Source organism: Lepidochelys kempii, chromosome 2 (genome assembly GCF_965140285.1).
Source record: "Lepidochelys kempii isolate rLepKem1 chromosome 2, rLepKem1.hap1, whole genome shotgun sequence".
Classification (NCBI taxonomy): Eukaryota; Metazoa; Chordata; order Testudines; family Cheloniidae; genus Lepidochelys; species Lepidochelys kempii.
In genome coordinates this window covers 111588316-111608387 of record NC_136381.1, presented here as the reverse complement: position 1 = coordinate 111608387, position 20072 = coordinate 111588316, and the positions used below count along the sequence as shown (strand labels likewise).

General features: G+C 44.7%; 1 protein-coding gene across 6 annotated transcripts in view; it reads left to right on the top strand.

The window, feature by feature from the left end:
* The first annotated feature begins 897 nt into the window (after positions 1 to 897).
* Positions 898 to 20072, top strand: part of DTNBP1 (dystrobrevin binding protein 1) — a 182459-nt gene continuing 163284 nt past the window's right edge. The window contains exons 1-3 of one of the 6 annotated variants that reach the window (XM_073331953.2): positions 898 to 1010; positions 4311 to 4361; positions 10649 to 10699. In XM_073331953.2, coding sequence (XP_073188054.1) covers positions 955 to 1010; positions 4311 to 4361; positions 10649 to 10699 — 158 coding nt within the window. In that variant the 5' untranslated portion in view covers positions 898 to 954. Of the gene's footprint in view, positions 1011 to 1030; positions 1096 to 1669; positions 1831 to 4310; positions 4362 to 10648; positions 10700 to 20072 lie in introns of those variants that run through there. The other 5 variants (XM_073331956.2, XM_073331958.1, XM_073331957.2 and 2 more) reach the window with 5 other exon arrangements.

Below are 20072 nucleotides of genomic sequence, written 5' to 3'. Positions count from 1 at the left end.
TAGCACAGCATTGTAAGAGACAGCCTCAATTGGAGAGTTAAGGCAGCACAGCAGTCCCAGGTTGTACCATCTGTCACAGTTCCCCACTGCCATTTTCTCTTGCTCCTTCAAAAAGGAGTCCAGCCAGCTCCTCAGTCTGTTTTGAAGGACACACCCAAAGTGCAATCTGTACCCCATTTATGGCCCATGGTACTTTAAAACGCAGCCTGTTCCCATCTTCATTAAGAGCGATGTACTACAGGGAGATCACGCGTCCCAACATGCTGCATCCAGATGGAGCATAACACGCTGGGTGGGACTCCAGCCTCCTCAGGCTGCACTGTAGTTAGCTGTTTCCCAACCCGGCGGCACCAGACACATCCCGGATGACCGCGCAGAGCCCCGGCAGCAGGCAGATCTGCATTACCACAGACCCAGCACTTCCAGAGGGCTCGCGCGGTTGTGGTAACGGTGGGACACCCTGGCAGGGGCCACAGAGGAACAGAGGCTAAGGCCAGAACTTGGGACCACCAGATCACCCAGGGGCCTCCGGGGTATCACAGGCCGCCAACACCACGGCTCCATCCACCCACCCACCCAACGCCCGCGTCCATCCCAGCGACCGCGCGAGGGGCCCCGCACAGGCGCGGAGGCCTCGAGTTCCCGCCCGCGAGGGGGAGACCGCGCGCACAGGCCGGCAGGGAAAAGCCGAAGGAAGCAGCCTCGTCGCGGTCCTTTACCTACGTCATGACATCCCTGCGCGGCGGCGGAAGGGGAGGGAACATCAACGGCTCCGGGGCGGGGCCTCCGTCGCCGGAATGGGGCGGTAACAATAGCCGCACGAGAGACGCCTTTTTCCCCTCCCCCTCTGCGCGCGGAGGTAGGAGGCTCCACCCCCGCTCCGCGCGGCGCTCGTGCTGCAGTGAGTGAGGGGCGGCAGGGAGGTGGGGCGGCCGGCCGGCCGGCGAGGGAAAGATGTTTGAGACTCTGCGCGAGCGGCTGCTGAGCGTGCAGCAGGACCTCACCTCGGGGTGAGTCGCGCCGGCCTGGCCCCTCCCCTCCGCGCGCGGAGCCCCGGAGGGAGAAAGTTCTTCCAAGTCCCCGCCGGGGACAACGGTACTCGGGGGCGCGCGTGAGGCCGGGGGGGGGGCGCGCGTGAGGCCGGGCGGGACTCGGGGGCACGTTGCCCCGTCCGGCAGGGTCGCAGCCCCCCCTTCCCCCCCCTCCCCCCGGGCGGTTACAGGCTGAAATCCGGACAGTGGCTCAAAACCGAAAGTTTCAGCCACCGTTAGCCCCATGTCCCGGTCTCTGCCCCACTGCTCCTAGGGGCCCGCCCAGACCCCGGGGGGAGCCAGTGTCCCATGCCCAGGCTGTGACCCGGGGCGGCCGCGGAGCCCCCCCCCCCCTCCCCGCGCTGTGTGGGGGAGAGGGCGCTGGCTGTGGCTATCCCTGCGGCCAGGGCCGGCTCCAGGCACCCGCTTTCCAAGCAGGTGCGTGGGGCGGCATTGAGAACGGGGGGCGGCCGGCCGTGTCCTCCGGCGGCTGCTTGGGGCGGCGAAATTGGTAGAGCCGCCCCTGCCTTGCGGCACCGGTTGCAGCCTCGGGAAACTTCCGGGCAGCTGCGGAGGCTCCGGCTGGGAACCGCTGCTCTCGGAAAAGGCCGCTTCCTGGAGAGCGGTAGGGCCCAAGGGAAGGGGCCCCAGCGCCCCTAGTTCCGGGCTGTGCCTCCCCGGCACCGCCCCAAGGCGCTGATGCAGACCTGTCACCTGGGGCGCCCCCGGCCCTTCATAACCCCCGACCGCCGCCCACGGGCACGGGGCTTGCAACGCTAATAGACGGAAACGGGAGGCGGTGAGAAGTGGTTGGAGGCGCCGGGGGAGCGGGCGCGGGGTAACTCTGGCGTTTGGTCGTGTTCACGTTGTAGGGAGTGGGGGAAACGGGAATGGAGACGTGTTGGCGTGTGGTAAACATGGTTTGAAAGAACTGACCAGCAAAACTTCCTGGACCAAAGTAGCGATTTGATTGGCGGCCCTGGAGTTGACACACCTCGCTAAAAGCTCGTTAGCGTCGCTGCCTGTAGAAGGGGTAACTGTCACGTGAGGGGAGGAGGCGGGAAGGAAGGAATGGCTCCACCCATGCTTTAGGAGTGGGAAGGGAAAACCAAAAGTAGAAATCTGAGCTTCAGTTTAATTTGCCCCACATCCTTGTATTTACAGGAGAAAGATCCCACTTACCAAAAGATAATGTTCCCCCAACCACTTTCTAGAACTTTATTATTTGCAGTGGTTTCTGACTTATGGCTGCTTCCTGTGGACTTGTCCAGCCACTTAGGGATCTGATAAATAAATCTCATAGAAAGTCAGTGGGATGTAGGAGCCTAAGGCTTGATTTACACTATACAACCTGATGACATAGCTGCACTGAGGTAACACCACATGTAGATGCAGCTATGTCAACAGAAGGGGGCTTCTGTCCTCCGTTGGAGAGGTGGTGTTCCTACACTGATAGGAAAAAAAGCTCTTCTGCATTTTCACTATGGGGCTATGCCGGCATAGCTCTGGTGGTATGGTCTCTGTAGCATAGGCCATGTCTAAGGTACAAAATTATGTTAACCTAACTTACACTGGCAGACAGCCCCCGCAATTATTAAATTGCTTGTCTATGTGCAGACTTCCCTCCTTGTGTAGGTGCAAAAAGAAAAGGAGGACTTGTGGCACCTTAGAGACTAACCAATTTATTTGAGCATAAGCTTTTGTGAGCTACAGCTCACTTCATCGGATGCTGTAGCTCACGAAAGCTTATGCTCAAATAAATTGGTTAGTCTCTAAGGTGCCACAAGTCCTCCTTTTGCGAATACAGACTAACACGGCTGCTACTCTGAAACTTGTGTAGGTGGTGCATGTACTCACCAGGAGTATTTGTATTGATTGTATTGTCAGTGTGGGGCATTGTGGAACAGGTCTTGAAAGCCAGTTATCAGTCGACATAAGCAATGCAGTGTCTACATTGACACTGCATCGGCCTAATTACATTGACCATGACTCTATGATGCTCGGGGATGTGGAGTTAGTAAATTGGCATACAGAGGCACTTAAGTCAGTGGGAGCCAAATTTAAGTGAGGACAGTTCTATAGCTAGATTGATGCAAGGCAGCTTACGTTGCGCTAGCCGTGTAGTGTAGACCAGGCGTAGTCTTACCCTCAGTCTCTTTTGAAAATGGATCCAGGTGTGTTTGAAAAATGTTATCCTTTGTTCTTATACTGACACTTGAATTTAGAGCAGGGGTTCTCAAACTTCGTTGCATCGCGACCCCCTTCTGACAAGGAAAAATTAGTACATGACCCCAGGATGGGGGACTGAAGCCTGAGTCTGCATGAGTCCCACTGCCCAGTGTGTGTGTGGGAGGAAGGGTAAAGCAGAAGCCCAAGGGCTTTGGCCCCAGTAAGTCTAATGCCAGCCCTTGCAACCCTATTAAAATGGGATTGCAACCCTTGAGAACCACTGATTTAGAGGATTATAAATTTGCACCATTGTTGGAAGGGTGAGAAGTCCCTATCTTTTTGGTCTGTAGGTATTGCTTTACTTGCAGTTGAAGCGCCTGAAGGATTTTACTACCAAAAACAATGATGCAGTTGTACTAGTGGTAATGCAATGGTGGGAAATTTCCCAAAGAAGTTTTGTTGACATGGGGGAGTGGGAATTTTCAAACACGCCTAAGACCTTGGCTGCATAAGAAAGTTTTTATGATGTAACTTCTGAAGTATAAATTGATAGAGTTGAACAGGTATAAACTCCCTGCCCTGGTGCAGAAATTTTTATCCTGATATAAGATCCTCTGTGGAAACTCTTATACCAGAATAAATGGGTTTCTTTGGTTTTACATATGTTGCTTGGGAAGGGTTTAAGCTAAACCAAAAAATAGTCACACTTAGTCCTATAAGAGTTTCCACACAGGGTTTTATACCTGTATAACTGATAAAACATTCCTGTGTAGACAAGATGCAAGTGATTCAGGAGCGGAAGTCACTGTGTAGATGCGTACATGGGGCTTGTACTCCTAAATCATATTAGGTACATTTGAAAATCCAATATGCAGCTGTCTGTACAGTACTGTGTGAGAGAAGAAAGGTGGAATACAGTTCATGGAAAAATCACTTAATGTAATAGTCTTGAAAAATACAATAAATGGGGAAACGGATCTCGCTTCCAAATAAACTAAAGCAAAATTGACATTTATAATCCTTAAAATGCACCCTTGGCACCTATTGTGTCAAGCTTTTTTTCTATTGTGGTAGTTAGCAAAGGCCTGATGCTTTTGTTTTGAATTCTAGGTTGAAGACTTTGGGTGACAAATCAAGAGAAGCAAAAATAAGCAAGCAGAGGTACTTCTGTATGCTCAAATATACAGTTTTGTCTTATGTCTTTATTTATGAAAACATTGTTTAAACATAGCTAATATACTTTGGCAAAACTATTTACATGTTATTTTACATAACACTGAAATTTTGATGAAGAATATGCTGCTCTATTGATCGGAGTACCTGAAACTTATGGTTTAATAGAACACTCTAGTTCCCACTTTTTAAAATTAGCCGTTTTTTGGTGCTCAGCACTCAGTTTAAAGTTTGATATTTGCTGTAACTAAAGTATATTGTCCTTTATAATATAGTAAATTAAACAGTATCACTGCCCAAAACATTTATATGACACTTGAATTTATTATCTTTCTCCATGTGACTCTTAAGTACACCTCTACCCCGATATAACGTGACCCGACATAACATGAATTTGGATATAACGCAGTAAAACAGTGCTCCGGAGGGCAGGAGGGGGAGCTGCACACTCCGGTGGATCAAAGCAAGTTCGATATAATGCGGTTTCACCTATAACGCAGTAAGATTTGTTGGCTCCCGAGGACAGCATTATAGCTGGGTAGAGGTGTACTACAATCGTTCTTCCTATGTTATGAGGTATTTTTTAAGTATAAGAACAGAAATAAGAGCCTTTCTTTGCTTAAAAAATATCGGTGATAAAGGGATGGTAACTTCAGAAGAGAAATCTTAAATCATTCCGCAGCATAGCTGAAAATGGCATTGGTTATAATGTTTCTGAAGTCAGCATTGTAAAATGTCGTTCTGTTTTCAACATGAATAAATGTCATCTTTGTACAATATTCAACTGTAGAAAAGTACAGTTTTGCTATAGGTTTCAGAGTAGCAGCTGTGTTAGTCTGTATCCGCAAAAAGAACAAGAGTACTTGTGGCACCTTAGAGACTAATAAATTTGTTAATCTCTAAGGTGCCACAAGTACTCTTGTTAATTTTGCTATAGTTATATACAATGTCTCAAATATGATTTGCTGTGAAGCATTGTATATGTGCTTTCATCCAGAAAGTGGTGTTACAGACATTTATTTCCTTTTTAAAATAACAGAAAAACCCAAACAAAAAATCCAGAGCAATTTTAAATAAATTAAACTGATCACTACATTTTTGCAATTCAGAAGTTGTTAACTTTTGGAAGATCAGTCTTTTATAACTAAAAAGTTGCAATTGCCCATAATGTAGGCCAAGGCTAAAATATTTTATTGAGAGAAGGCTGAATTAGTAATTTTAGGAAACTCCCTGCTGTGCATATGTATTGCTCATAGGTGCTGTAGTAATACAAATAAATAATGTTTTAATGCAGGTGGCATATTGAAGTAATGCCATTGATTCTGTAGGCTCTGTTGTTGATATGTTAACATGAACTCTGTACAGCGAAAGTTCATGAAGACTAGGGTCTGAATCCTCCATTCTGTTTGTGCTGCTCCTGTGTGTCAAAGGTTGGGGGGGACAGAGAACTGCTTTGAAAGGGCAGCTGATGAGTCCCCTTGCATAGCTATATTGCATAAGTTGCCTGAATGGCATAACTGGCTCTCTTTTATTCCTTTCTAGTCCTGCTTTGTAGAGTTTGTGTTGCAGTGATACGGAATTATTGGTAGAGTCCTGTGAAATTCTTTTTATTTTTCAGAAATTTCTTATTTTGTTTATCTATTAAAATGTTTTATTTCTTTATTACATTTACATTAATAAATTACCCCAGATAACTATAAATAAAAACAGTGGCCATAAATCCGAGTTTATCTACACCGCATCATTTTACCTAGATGTACCCTGTGCTGAAGCCTCCTGATAACCTCCCCATGTCCATCCTCACTCAATGTCTCAAACCCCATGAGATCTTCCCAACCCCTCCTGCTTCCTTCCCCCGTCCTCTTCCCTGGGGTGCTCCCATTTCCCCTTATATAGTCTCTCTCTCCCATTGAATGTCAAACCCCCTAGTCTCTATTAGCCCCAGACACCCCTCTTCTACTTCCCCTTCCCCCACTGAGCTCCAGCTTCCCAATTAGTACCAGGAACCCTTCCCCTATCTCTGCTTATATAGCTCTGCTCCAGGGTGGGTGAGAGGCCCTTGGGAGGTGTGACAGTTAGGTCTTAGTGAGAGACTCTTGAGGGAGGGCAGCAGTTGGGTTCTGTCCCCCTGGGGGTGGGTGGGAAGCCATGGGGGTGGTGGCAGGGTAGAGTCCTGCCCTGCATTAGCGGGCGGAAGTCCCTTGATGGGAAGTGGGGGCTGGATGGCCCTTGGTAGGGGGTGGCAGGTTCTGCTTCCTGGAAGGCTGGGAGCCGTTGGGTGGAGGGCAGTGAGGTGGGGTAGTGGCTCCTGTCATGATAGGGTGGGCAGGCCAAACTTGCGCAATGCTTTTTTTCCATTTTATTTCCTTTTTTATGTTGATTTTTGTTTTATTTCATGTTGTTTTGCCTTTGTGAAAAACACAGGCCTTTAATTATTGAGATTGTGGAGGTGTGACCGGAGATCCTTGTGTGCTAGTGATTCTTGGCTGACAGAATATGTTAGAGGGCTGTTGCAGCGAGCAATAGGTTAGAGCACTGCTTCCCAAACTTTTTACTAAGGTGACCCACCATCTGCATTTTGTCTTTTTTTGGGGACCTACCATTACCCCTTCGCCACCCCTTGCCATCCTACCCCTCTGTTCCTCCTCTTCTCAGCCCTCCAGCCCCTGCTGTCTTCTCCCTTCCCAGCCCTCCGACACACTGTGCTCTCCCTTTCACTCTTCAGCCTTCTTCTTAGTCCAAGTCCGGTGCTCAGCTTCCCCTAGCTCCCTTATTCTGGCTATCCCAGCCCTGCCCCCTCCTGCAGCCCCAGCTGGCCCCTCTCTTTCTGCTGCTGAGCCTGTGTCACTACGAGGCTGCTCATTGACCACTCGTTGGCTCCGCCCATTTTCTCTGTGCTGCTGCTGCTCAGATTCCACTTCCCACACTGCTTCCTGCTAGATCCTTCCTGTGACATGAGGTCAGGACCCACTTTTTGGGAAACACTGGATTAGTTTCGCCTCTAGCCTCAGACTAGGTGAACACAAAGGTGGCTTTAAACCACATTTGCTTCCTCTCCACTGACCAGGTTCTGAACCAAACATAACTTAGCCTAATCTGTGAGTCTAACTAATGAACAACTGTTGAGTCATATTATTTATATCACATACACCATCATTCAAACAGTTGGTATAATTGCAGTTTCACACCATTATGAGGGTCTTTCAGGAGTCTGAAGTGAGGAAAGTCTTGGTGTAGTTAGGGCTGTCGATTTAATCGCAGTTAACTCACTTGATTAACTCAAAAAAATTAATAGTGAATAAAAAAATTAATTGTGATTAATCTTAATGATAAATAATAGAATACCAATGGAAATTTATTAACTATTTTTGGATTTTTTCTAAATTTTAAAATATATTGATTTCAATTACAACACAGAATACCAAGTGTACAATGCTCACGTTATTTTTATTACAAATATTTGCACTGTAAAACCGATAAAAGAAATAGTATTTTTCAATTCACCTCATACAAGTACTGCAGTGCAATCTCTTTATCATGAAAGTGCAGTTTACAAATGTAGTTTTTTTGTTGCATAACTGCACTCAAAAACAAAACAATGTAAAACGTTAGAGCCTACAAGTCCACTCAGTCCTACTGCTTGTTCAGCCAATTGCTAAGACAAACAAATTTGTTTACATTTACGGGAGATAATGCTGCCCACTTCTTAATTACAGTGTCAACTGAAAAAAGAAAAGGTTGTGGCACCTTAGAGACTAACCAATTTATTTGAGCATAATCTTTCGTGAGCTACAGCTCACTTCATCGGATGCATAGTGAGAACAGGTGTTTGCATGGCACTGTTGTAGCTGACATTGCAAGATATTTACGTGCCATATGCGTTAAAAATTTATATGCCTCTTCATGCTTCGGCCATCGTTCTAGAGGACATGCTTCCATGCTGATGCTGCTTGTTTAAAAAAAAAAAAAGAAAAAGCATTAATTAAATTTGTGACTGAACTCCTTGGGGGAGAATTGTATGTCTCCTGCTCTGTTTTACCCACATTCTGCCATATATTTCATGTTATAGCAGTCTTAGATGATGACCCAGCACACGTTTATTTTAAGAACACTTTCACTACAAATTTGACAAAACGCAAAGAAGATACCAAAGTGAAATTTCTAAAGATAGCTAAGCACTCGACCCAAGATTTAAGAATCTGAAGTGCCTTCCAAAATGTGAGAGGGATGAGGTATAGAGCATGCTTTCAGAAGTCTTAAAAGAGCAACACTCTGATGCGGAAACTACAGAACCCAAACCACCAAAAAAGAAAATCAACCTTCTGCAGGTAGCATCTGACTCAGATAATGAAAATGAACATGCATCGGTCCGCACTGCTTTGTATGGTTTTCGAGCAGAACCCGTCATCAGCATGTCCTCTGGAATGGTGGCTGAAGCATGAAGGGACATATGACTCTTTAGCACATCTGGCACGTAAATACCTTGCAATGCTGACTACAACAGTGCTATGCAAATGCCTGTTCTCACTTTCAGCTGACATTGTAAACAAGAGGCAGGAAGCATTATCTTCCGCAAAGGTAAACAAACTTCTTTCTCTTAGCGATAGGCTGAACAAGCAGCAGGACTGAGTGGACTTGTAGGGTCTAAAGTTTTACATTGTTTTATTTTTGAAGGCAGGTTTTTTTATACATAATTCTACATTTGTAAGTTCAACTTTCATGATCAAGAGATTGCACTACAGTACTTGTATTAGGTGAACTGAAAATACTATTTTTGTTTTTTACAGTGCAAATATTTGTAATCAAAATAAATATAAAGTGAGCACGGTATACTTTGCATTCTGTGTTGTAATTCAAATGATTATATTTGAAAATGTAGAAAACCTCCATAAATATTTTTTAAAAATGGTATGCTATTTAAAAGTGCGGTTAATCATGATTAATTTTTTTAATTGCTTGACAGCCCTAGATGTAGTACAATATATTTATAAAGTCTTACTAATATTTAATATGTGGTAGAAGCATTGTAACTAACATTGTTTTTATATTTAAGTTTATTCTTGCTCTTGACTAAGAGTTATAGCCGACTAATTGACTGTACTTGCAGTTCAATATTAAAAATATTCAAGAAACCAAATAACCAAGCTAAGCCAGATTTATCGTTTAAAGACAAAGCAATGCAGTACAGGAAGGAAAGAGAGAGTACATTGGTTTTTCCCAGGAAGCTCAGTCTTGCAGCGTGTTCAGTTCACCTTCCACAGAAGATGTGCTTCCCAAATGCCACTTAAGCTAGCCATCTTTTTATAGGATAGCTGTTTATAAGCTGCGCAGCACTCACTGTTCATGTCACTTAAAGTTTAACTAACCATCTTGTGCCAGCTTTGTCATTGGTGCATTCCTGTACTTTCCTGTCTTTTGTTTTGTTTATTACCTTCCAAACATTGAGGGGTATGAAAATACTCCTTAATGCAAAGCATTCATACACCTTACAAGGAAATAATGTACCGCATTATACCTTTGTTTCATAAAACTCATTCACCTAGTTTTTGGCAGTTTTTGTATTTGCCTGAGCCATGTGCTGAGAGAGATTTGTCCCAGCGCATTGTGGGATACATGTCTTGGCATAAGTGAGCAAGAATAAGCATAGTACAGTTTAGCATGATTCCCCTCCCCATGCACACACACACACAAATGTTAATATTGTGCATGTAATACCTATTGGTGTGTATGTATATTAGCTCTGACCAACATAGGAAATATTAGATTATGGGCTGGCAAAGATTCTTTCAATTTTGTAGCTACCACAGTTTTAACGTAGAGTGCATTAAATGCAAAACCTTTGGGCTTTAATGATTAGTGTCAACATATTAATTCAAAAGTAGTTAAACATCATTGTAATCATGATTTCATAATCTACTCTTAAAGTTAGTATTAGATGCAATGTCTTTCTTGCCAATGCATCTGCAAAAAATTGCCTTGTACATTGTCTGTCTGTTTCTAATGAACACCAAGAATAAAGCAAAGTTAAGGGGTCTAATGCAATAATAAGCGAAAAAGGGAAAACGTAGGTGGATATCAGCTTGACAGTGAAATGTAGTGGTTTAATATTTTTATATTCTTGTAAAGTAGATTGCATCATATGTTTTGAACGAGACCAGACAAAATGGTAGCAAATGGAGATGGCAGTGAATAATTCTGTACTGACAAGGAGATGGATTGGTTGACCTTATTCTCTTCCATTTTTAACTTCTGTGGTTTTATGATTCTGTTTACAGGGCTGTTCAGTATTTGCCAAAGTTTTCTGCTGGATTGGAATTGCTCAGCAGGTATGTCCTTCCATTTTCATACTAATATTTCTTTTCCCCATGGTTTGTTTCCCTAATCAAAATATTATAGGGGGAACAAGTAGTAAATAAGATCATAAGAAAATGAAAACTCTGTATTGATTGCAGGTTTTGAATGGTGTGCAGTAAAGAAGTCAGAGGCTATTAATTTAATGATGAGGATAGATACATTGAACAGCTGCCTCAAACCCAGAGCACTGTTCATCCTGTGCACTGAGTGAGGCAGGAATACTGTGGGGTGGGGGAATATAGTATGTGATCATGTAATTAGGTTACATAATGTTATAAAATAATCTTCTAAAATTAGGCTGCCCAGACAACCTTAATTTTAGCATTTCCTAATTATTGAGAGTTTGATTTTGCAACCTTTATTTCTACTACATTCCGAATCCTGCAGTTGTTCTAATGTATATCTTTGCATATATTATATAGTTATCCATAGAATATTATATAGATTAGAGTGTGATAATTATACAACTATCCAGTTTCTCATGCCGCTGAAGCCCAACTGATCTCTGTGCTGGGGCAGGCTATACTTGATTAATACAAAAAGCCACCCAGCTTGCATTTAAGTAGATTAGGGTCATCTGGCTTCATAGTATAATAAACTCACCTTCCACCTGTGGTGGTACTCGCTAATTTTGAAGAGATTTTTAAACTTAAATGTTAAAGAAAATATTACTCTTTTATTTGCTTATTGGATTGGAGGAAAGAATGGATCGATGTTGATTTTTTTTAATTTGATCAAGTGCAATAAGAACACTGTTCTGTTGTCCCCAAACCCTCTTGCTTCCAGAAAAACAATCAACATTACATCGAGTTATTGTGCTATCTAGTTTGTTTTCTCTGATGTACTCACATTCATTTTCTAAAATATCATGTGGTCTGCTCTTTTGACACACCACAATATTGGAGCATAAATCTTGCAAAATGACTTCACTTGGATGTTTCTTGATGTGTTCTTAGTTGATTCCGTTGAAACGTCATTCAGATCTATGCAGTGTTGTAGCTGCCCAAGATATTAGAGAGGCAAGGTGGGTGAGGTAATATCTTTCATTGGACTAGCTTCTGTTGGTGACAAATACAAGCTTTCAGGTCTACACAGAGTTCTTCTTCAGGTTATTTTTGCTGACCTGAAGAAGAGCTTTGTAAGCTTGTTTTTGTCACCAACAGAAGCTGGTCCAATGAAGGATATTACCTCATCCACTTTGTCTCATTAAGATCTATGGCATTTGCAGCTGCAGTCAGATGTTCTCTTGATTCGTAAAACAGCCTGCCGGAGCTGCTTATGCTTTTTTGTTATGTAAATTTGAAGTTGCTTTAGACACTCCTACAAGGACTGACTGCTTGACTGTTAAACTTTCCTTCCCTTTTCTGGACTTAAGGCGTACAAAAATATTGAACTTCAACATATATTTATTTAGAATTTTTTATAGAATTTGTACCTGTGACTCTCCGTTATCTGGGTTGTCTGCTGCATCCAATTCAGGACCAGCTTCTCTCTAAGACCACAGTAGCTCCAGGCATTGCGAGGAGATAATCTGATACTAAGTCTTCTTTGGTTTCCCATAGTCTTTGTTTAGCAACATAGGCTTCATAAGAGAACACATGTGGAGTCTCTACCTTTTTTGTGTCTGTAGAGGGGTTTTTCCCTGCAAAACAAACTATCATTCACAAGTCTAGGATTTCATATTTTGCTTTTAAAGCTGTAATTCTGGTATGGATGCCTCCAAAGTGTGCTTTAACTTCAGATGAAATCTCAGACTCCCATTGTCCACATTATTTCCCAGTCTCTGGTCTTCCTGTTAGGCTTCTTTTTTCTATAGTTGCTTTAGGCAGGTTTTGCTTTGAATCTTTTTTGGCTTGTATTGAGTACTCATTCCTTTGACTTGGATCTCTCTGGAGCTCATATTTTCCCTTACTGACTGTTGAGATGACCCATGATTATAAATACTTCATTGTATAACTATTGTGTTGGCACTGATTTAGCACTGGTTTTCTTCTTGAGATGATAATGAAAGAATCTTATAAAAATGATTTGGAATGTTACATATAAAAAATTGAATTATATGAATGGATATTTCTTCTGTGAGGTAGGCAATATAAAAAAGAAGTCCTTACATACATAACTGTTTTTCTTGGAGATCAAACTGATTTAGTCCAAAGAAATATGTGCAGAAGAAGCATATGAAATACCTAAACTATTTTTGCGTGTATCAGTATGTGTTTATGCCAGGTTTAATAAGTTGAGTTCTGGAGCAGGTAGTTAAGCAGATGGTACTATTACCTAATGCATTGTCCCATGGCAATAGAAGGTAAGCTGCACAAGGAATATATGATTCGGCCCCTGGCTATATGAATTAGTGGTTTGTTCCCCCCCGCCCTGCTCCAGCTGTGCTAATTAAGTCACTTGTGATTCTACTTCCAAAATTGAAAATCTGTTTTTGTCAATTGCAAAACATGTTCCTGTGGAAATCCGTTAGGTAACATCTAATTCCATTTCAGTCATATATGTCTAAAAGTTTGTGGTAAGTTGGGTCAAATATAAGAGTGTTGGTAAACTGAATAATTCACATGTTGGTAATAGAAGTTGGGCTTGTTTTTGTCTTAATTGGCTTGTGAGTTGCTTGTTGGATAGTTTTTTGGCTTGTTGCTTCTTTTTTTTGATTGGCTCCTGGCAAAATGTGGGAGAGCATCAGGGGTGCACAGCGGGCCCACCACAGTCCCAGATTGCAAGCTGGGGGATCTAGTTACATAGAGTGGTGGGGTTTTTAGGGATTGGCTTGTTGTGGCCTTGTTTTGAAATGGGGTTAACTTGATTTTTGGCTTATTGTGAAAGTCAGGTTCTCATTTACCACATGAAAGTTGGCAGCTGAGGTCCTGACCTGAAAGTTTGGTCAGTAATCTGCTGGATCTTGTGGTGAGAGAGTTTGCTTTGCAGATAAGGCCTTGTCTACACTACACAGTTCTGTTGACAAAAGTCAGCTTTTGTCAGTGAAACAGTGGAGGTGTACACACTGCAATGTTCCTCCCCCCGCCTATTTAATTTTCCTGCTACACAGACATAATAAAACCACCTTGATGAGTGGCATAGAGCTTTTAATGATGAAGTTAGTGCGATAGTGTTAGTGTAGATACTGTGCTTGCTTATGTCTCCATAAGTGGCCTCCAGGAGGTGTCCCGTAATGCCCATCATCACCGCTCTGGTCAGCAGTTTCAGCTCTGCTGCCCTGCAGTCATGTAAATAGGCTTGCACTCTCCCCTTTACAGCCCTGGGTATTTCTGAAAATTCACTTACTGTTTGTTCAGCGTGGAGAGCTCACATAGCATCTTCCTAGCTGATCATGGCAGCTTTCTGCAGGAAACACACTCCCACCTGGAGTACATAGGAGTAGTTGGATCTGCTGGGTCTGTGGGGTGAAGAGGCTGTGCAGTCGCAGTGCTTCTCCAGCTGCAAGAACTTTGATATGTACAAGCAGATTGCTAATGGCAGGGGCAGAAGGGACACGAAAAGGACACGGCGATAGTGTGTTAAGATCAAGGAGCTAAGGCAGGTGTGTTAGAAGGCAAGGGAGGCCAAATGTTGCTCTGGTGCGGTGTGGAAGACATGCCACTTTTACAAGGAGCTGCACGCCATCCTCGGTGGTGACCATTACTCCATCACCAAGAACCTTATGGATGCTTTCGGGGGACTGGAGGCTGTGGCCAGCGAAGTCAACTCTGAGGATGAAGTGATGGAAGAGGAAATGGAGGAGGGTGTTGGACAGGGTCATCCGGTGGCATGGCGAGCCAGGGCCTCTTTTTAACTCCGGAGGGGTCTGTCCAATCCCAGCACTCTGGCTGTAGCATGCCTGAAGCAGGAGAGGGGATTTCCGGTAAGTATTCATTTTGATTTTATACTGCATGGTGACATGAGGTGGAGCTCTCCTTTATTTTGTTATATGGTAGAAGCGGGATAATGGATAGAAAATAACCCTAGGATGGTTTGCATCTGCTTCTAAGTCCCCTGTACAGCTACACAGTTTAATGCACACCGGGATGTCCCAGGAATCCTCCATAGAGAGCTCTGTGAAACTTTCCTGGAGGTACTCGGCAATCCTCTGCTGAAGGTTCCTTGACAGAGCTGTTGTTTCTTTTCCCATTGTAGGAAAGTTTGTTGTGCCAGTCAGCAATTATTTCTGCAGGAACCAAAGCAGCACAGCCTGGTCTGAAGCTGCACGCATACAGGAGATGTACCTTTGCATCGTCTGATACCTCAGTTGTGAGATATCCGCTTCAATCACCCCTGCCTGTGGAAAATGGTGTATTCAGAATAGTGTCCCTACGTGCTTGTAGAGATCCCCTTCTGACCCAGACCCTTGGTCCAATCTTGCCTCTTCCCCCACAGGCTGAACTCAGTACGTTAAGGGCTCTCGCCGTGCTGTGTGCTTGCCAAGGGAAAGTGAGAAAGAGGAGTGTCAGGGTTCACCATCCCACACTCTGAACTCTGGGGTACAGATGTGGGGACCCACATGAAAGACCCCGTAAGCTTATATGTTACCAGCTTAGGTTAAAACTTCTCTAAGGCACTAATTCCTTAGGCTGATATTGCTGCCACTACCAAGTGATTTACACAAAATATTCAGGGAAGGGTGACTTGGAATCCCTGTCCCCCCAAACTCCTTCACCCCCTTTCCTGGGGAGGCTTGAGAATAAACTACCAACCAATTGCCTTAGCAATGTGAGCTCAGACGAGACCCTTTGTCTTCAGGACACTGAAATCAATCAGGTTTTTAAAAGAAGAATTTTATTTATAAAGAAAAAAGTGAAAGAATCACACCTGCAGAATCAGGATGGAAGGCAACTTTACAGGGTAATAAGATTTAAAACGGAGGATTCCCCTCTGAGCTCAGCTTCACAGTTACAAAAACAGGAATGAAACTACCCCTGTAGCATAGGAAAATTCACAAGCCAAAACAAAAGATAACCGAACGCATTTCCTTTCCCTACTCACAATTTCTGTAGTTTTAGATGGATTATTCCAGGTATATTTTCAGGAGATATTGTACCTGCTTGGCTTCTCCCTCTGTTCGGAGAGGGAACAACCCACAGAACAAACAACAAATCCTTCCTCCCCAGATTTGAAAGTATCTTCTTTTCACATTGGTCCTTCCGGTCAGGTGCCAACTTGGTTATTTGAACTGCTTAACCCTTTACAGATAAAGCAATACAGTACAGTTGCCAAGGATATATAAAGGTTGCACCCTTCCCCCTATATTCATGACAAGGAGTATGTAACTTTTATGATTCAAGACTGAGTGCACTCACAATACTGCCTCTGTGTATAAGCTTTCGTGAGCTACAGCTCACTTCATCGGATGCACACTGTGGAAAGTGTAGAAGATCCTTTATACACACAAAGCATGAACAAATACCTCCCCCCACCCCACTCTCCTGCTGGCAATAGCTTATCTAAAGTGATTACTCTCCTTACAATGTTTATGAAAATCAAGGTGGGCCATTTACAGCACAAATCCAGGGGTTAACAAGAACGTCGGGGGGAAGAGGGGGGTAGGAAAAAACAAGGGGAAATAGGTTACCTTGCATAATGACTTAGCCACTCCCAGTCTCTATTCAAGCCTAAGTTAATTGTATCCAATTTGCAAATGAATTCCAATTCAACAGTTTCTTGCTGAAGTTTGGATTTGAAGTTTTTTTGTTGAAGAATTGCAACTTTCATGTCTGTAATCGCGTGACCAGAGAGATTGAAGTGTTCTCCGACTGGTTTATGAATGTTATAATTCTTGACATCTGATTTGTGTCCATTTATTCTTTTACGTAGAGACTGTCCAGTTTGACCAATGTACATGGCAGAGGGGCATTGCTGGCACATGATGGCATATATCACATTGGTAGATGTGCAGGTGAACGAGCCTCTGATAGTGTGGCTGATGTTCTTAGGCCCTGTGATGGTGTCCCCTGAATAGATATGTGGGCACAGTTGGCAACGGGCTTTGTTGCAAGGATAGGTTCCTGGGTTAGTGGTTCTGTTGTGTGGTATGTGGTTGCTGGTGAGTATTTGCTTCAGGTTGGGGGACTGTCTGTAGGCAAGGACTGGCCTGTCTCCCAGGATTTGTGAGAGTGTTGGGTCATCCTTCAGGATAGGTTGTAGATCCTTAACAATGTGTTGGAGGGGTTTTAGTTGGGGGCTGAAGGTGACGGCTAGTGGCGTTCTGTTATTTTCTTTGTTAGGCCTGTCCTGTAGTAGGTGACTTCTGGGAACTCTTTTGGCTCTATCAATCTGTTTCTTCACTTCAGCAGGTGGGTATTGTAGTTGTAAGAATGCTTGATAGAGATCTTGTAAGTGTTTGTCTCTGTCTGAGGGGTTGGAGCAAATGCGGTTGTATCGCAGAGCTTGGCTGTAGACGATGGATCGTGTGGTGTGGTCAGGGTGAAAGCTGGAGGCATGTAGGTAGGAATAGCGGTCAGTAGGTTTCCGGTATAGGGTGGTGTTTATGTGACCATTGTTTATTAGCACTGTAGTGTCCAGGAAGTGGATCTCTTGTGTGGACTGGACCAGGCTGAGGTTGATGGTGGGATGGAAGTTGTTGAAATCATGGTGGAATTCCTCAAGGGCTTCTTTTCCATGGGTCCAGATGATGAAGCTGTCATCAATATAGCGCAAGTAGAGTAGGGGCTTTAGGGGACGAGAGCTGAGGAAGCGTTGCTCTAAATCAGCCATAAAAATGTTGGCATACTGTGGGGCCATGCGGGTACCCATAGCAGTGCCGCTGATCTGAAGGTATACATTGTCCCCAAATGTAAAATAGTTATGGGTAAGGACAAAGTCACAAAGTTCAGCCACCAGGTTAGCCGTGACATTATCGGGGATAGTGTTCTTGACGGCTTGTAGTCCATCTTTGTGTGGAATGTTGGTGTAGAGGGCTTCTACATCCACAGTGGCCAGGATGGTGTTATCAGGAAGATCACCAATGGATTGTAGTTTCCTCAGGAAGTCAGTGGTGTCTCGAAGGTAGCTGGGAGTGCTGGTAGCCTAGGGCCTGAAGAGGGAGTCTACATAGCCAGACAATCCTGCTGTCAGGGTGCCAATGCCTGAGATGATGGGGCACCCAGGATTTCCAGGTTTATGGATCTTGGGTAGTAGATAGAATATCCCAGGTCGGGGTTCCAGGGGTGCGTCTGTGCGGATTTGATCTTGTGCTTTTTCAGGGAGTTTCTTGAGCAAATGCTGTAGTTTCTTTTGGTAACTCTCAGCGGGATCATAGGGTAATGGCGTGTAGAAAGTGGTGTTGGAGAGCTGCCGAGCAGCCTCTTGTTCATATTCCGACCTATTCATGATGACAACAGCACCTCCTTTATCAGCCTTTTTGATTATGATGTCAGAGTTGTTTCTGAGACTGTGGATGGCATTGTGTTTTGCACAGCTGAGGTTATGGGGCAAGTGATGCTGCTTTTCCAAAATTTCAGCCCATGCATGTTGGCGGAAGCAGTCTATGGGTATGTCTACACTACGGAATAAGGTCGTATTTATAGAAGTCGTTTTTTTAGAAATTTGTTTTATATATTCGAGTGTGTGTGTCCCCACAGAAAATGCTGTAAGTGCATTAAGTGCATTAACTCGGCGGAGTGCTTCCACAGTACCGAGGCAAGCGTCGACTTCCGGAGTGTTGCACTGTGGGTAGCTATCCTGCAGTCTCCGCTGCCCATTGGAATTCTGGGTTGAGATCCCAATGCCTGATGGGGCTAAAACATTGTCGCGGGTGGTTCTGGGTACATATCGTCAGGCCCCCGTTCCCTCCCTCCCTCCGTGAAAGCAAGGGCAGACAATTGTTTCGCGCCTTTTTTCCTGAGTTATCTGTGCAGACGCCATACCATGGCAAGCATGTAGCCCACTCAGGTAACCGTCACCCTATGTCTCCTGGGTGCTGGCAGATGCGGTACTGCATTGCTACACAGTAGCAGCAACCCATTGCCTTCTGACAGCTGACGGTGCAATATGACTGGTAGCCGTCATCGTCATGTCCGAGGTGCTCCTGGCCACGTCGGCCAGGAGCGCCTGGGCAGACATGGGCGCAGGGACTAAATTTGGAGTGACTTGACCAGGTCATTCTCTTTAGTCCTGCAGTCAGTCCTATTGAACCATCTTATGATGAGCAGGCAGGCGATATGGATTGCTATCAGTCCTATTGCATCATCTTCTGCCTGGCAGCCATGAGATGTGGATGGCATGCAGTCCTTCTGCACCGTCTGCTGCCAGCCAAAGATATAAAAGACAGATGGAGTGGATCAAAACAAGAAATAGACCAGATTTTTTTTTGTACTCATTTGCTTCTCCCCCTTTCCCCCCCCCCCCCCGTTTAGGAGGCTCATTCCTCTAGGTCACACTGCAATCACTCACAGAGAAGGTGCAGCAAGGTAAATCTAGCCATGTATCAATCAGAGGCCAGACTAACCTCCTTGTTCCAATAAGAACAATTACTTAGGTGCACCATTTCTTATTGGAACCCTCCGTGAAGTCCTGCCTGAAATACTCCTTGATGTAAAGCCACCCCCTTTGTTGATTTTAGCTCCCTGAAGCCAACCCTGTAAGCCATGTCCTCAGTCGCCCCTCCCTGCGTCAGAGTAACAGCAGACAATCGTTCCACACCTTTTTTCTGTGCGGACGCCATACCAAGGCAAGCATGGAGGCCGCTCAGCTCACTTCGGCAATTAGGAGCACATTAAACACCACACGCATTATCCAGCAGTATATGCAGCACCAGAACCTGGCAGAGAGATACCGGGTGAGGAGGCGACATTAGCGCGGTCACGTGAGTGATCAGGACATGGACACAGATTTCTCTGAAAGCATGGGCCCTGCCAATGCATGCATCATGGTGCTAATGGGGCAGGTTCATGCTGTGGAATGCCGATTCTGGGCTCGGGAAACAAGCACAGACTGGTGGGACCGCATAGTGTTGCAGGTGTGGGACGGTTCCCAGTGGCTGCGAAACTTTCGCATGCGTAAGGGCACTTTCATGGAACTTTGTGACTTCCTTTCCCCTGGCTTGAGGCGCATGAATACCAAGATGAGAGCAGCCCTCACAGTTGAGAAGCGAGTGGCGATAGCCCTGTGGAAGCTTGCAACGCCAGACAGCTACCGGTCAGTTGGGAATCAATTTGGAGGGGGCAAGTCTACTGTTGGGGCTGCTGTGATGCAAGTAGCCCACACAATCAAAGATCTGCTGATATCAAGGGTAGTGACCCTGGGAAATGTGCAGGTCATAGTGGATGGCTTTGCTGCAATGGGATTCCCTAACTGTGGTGGGGCCATAGACTGAACCCATATCCCTGTCTTGGCACCGGAGCACCAAGC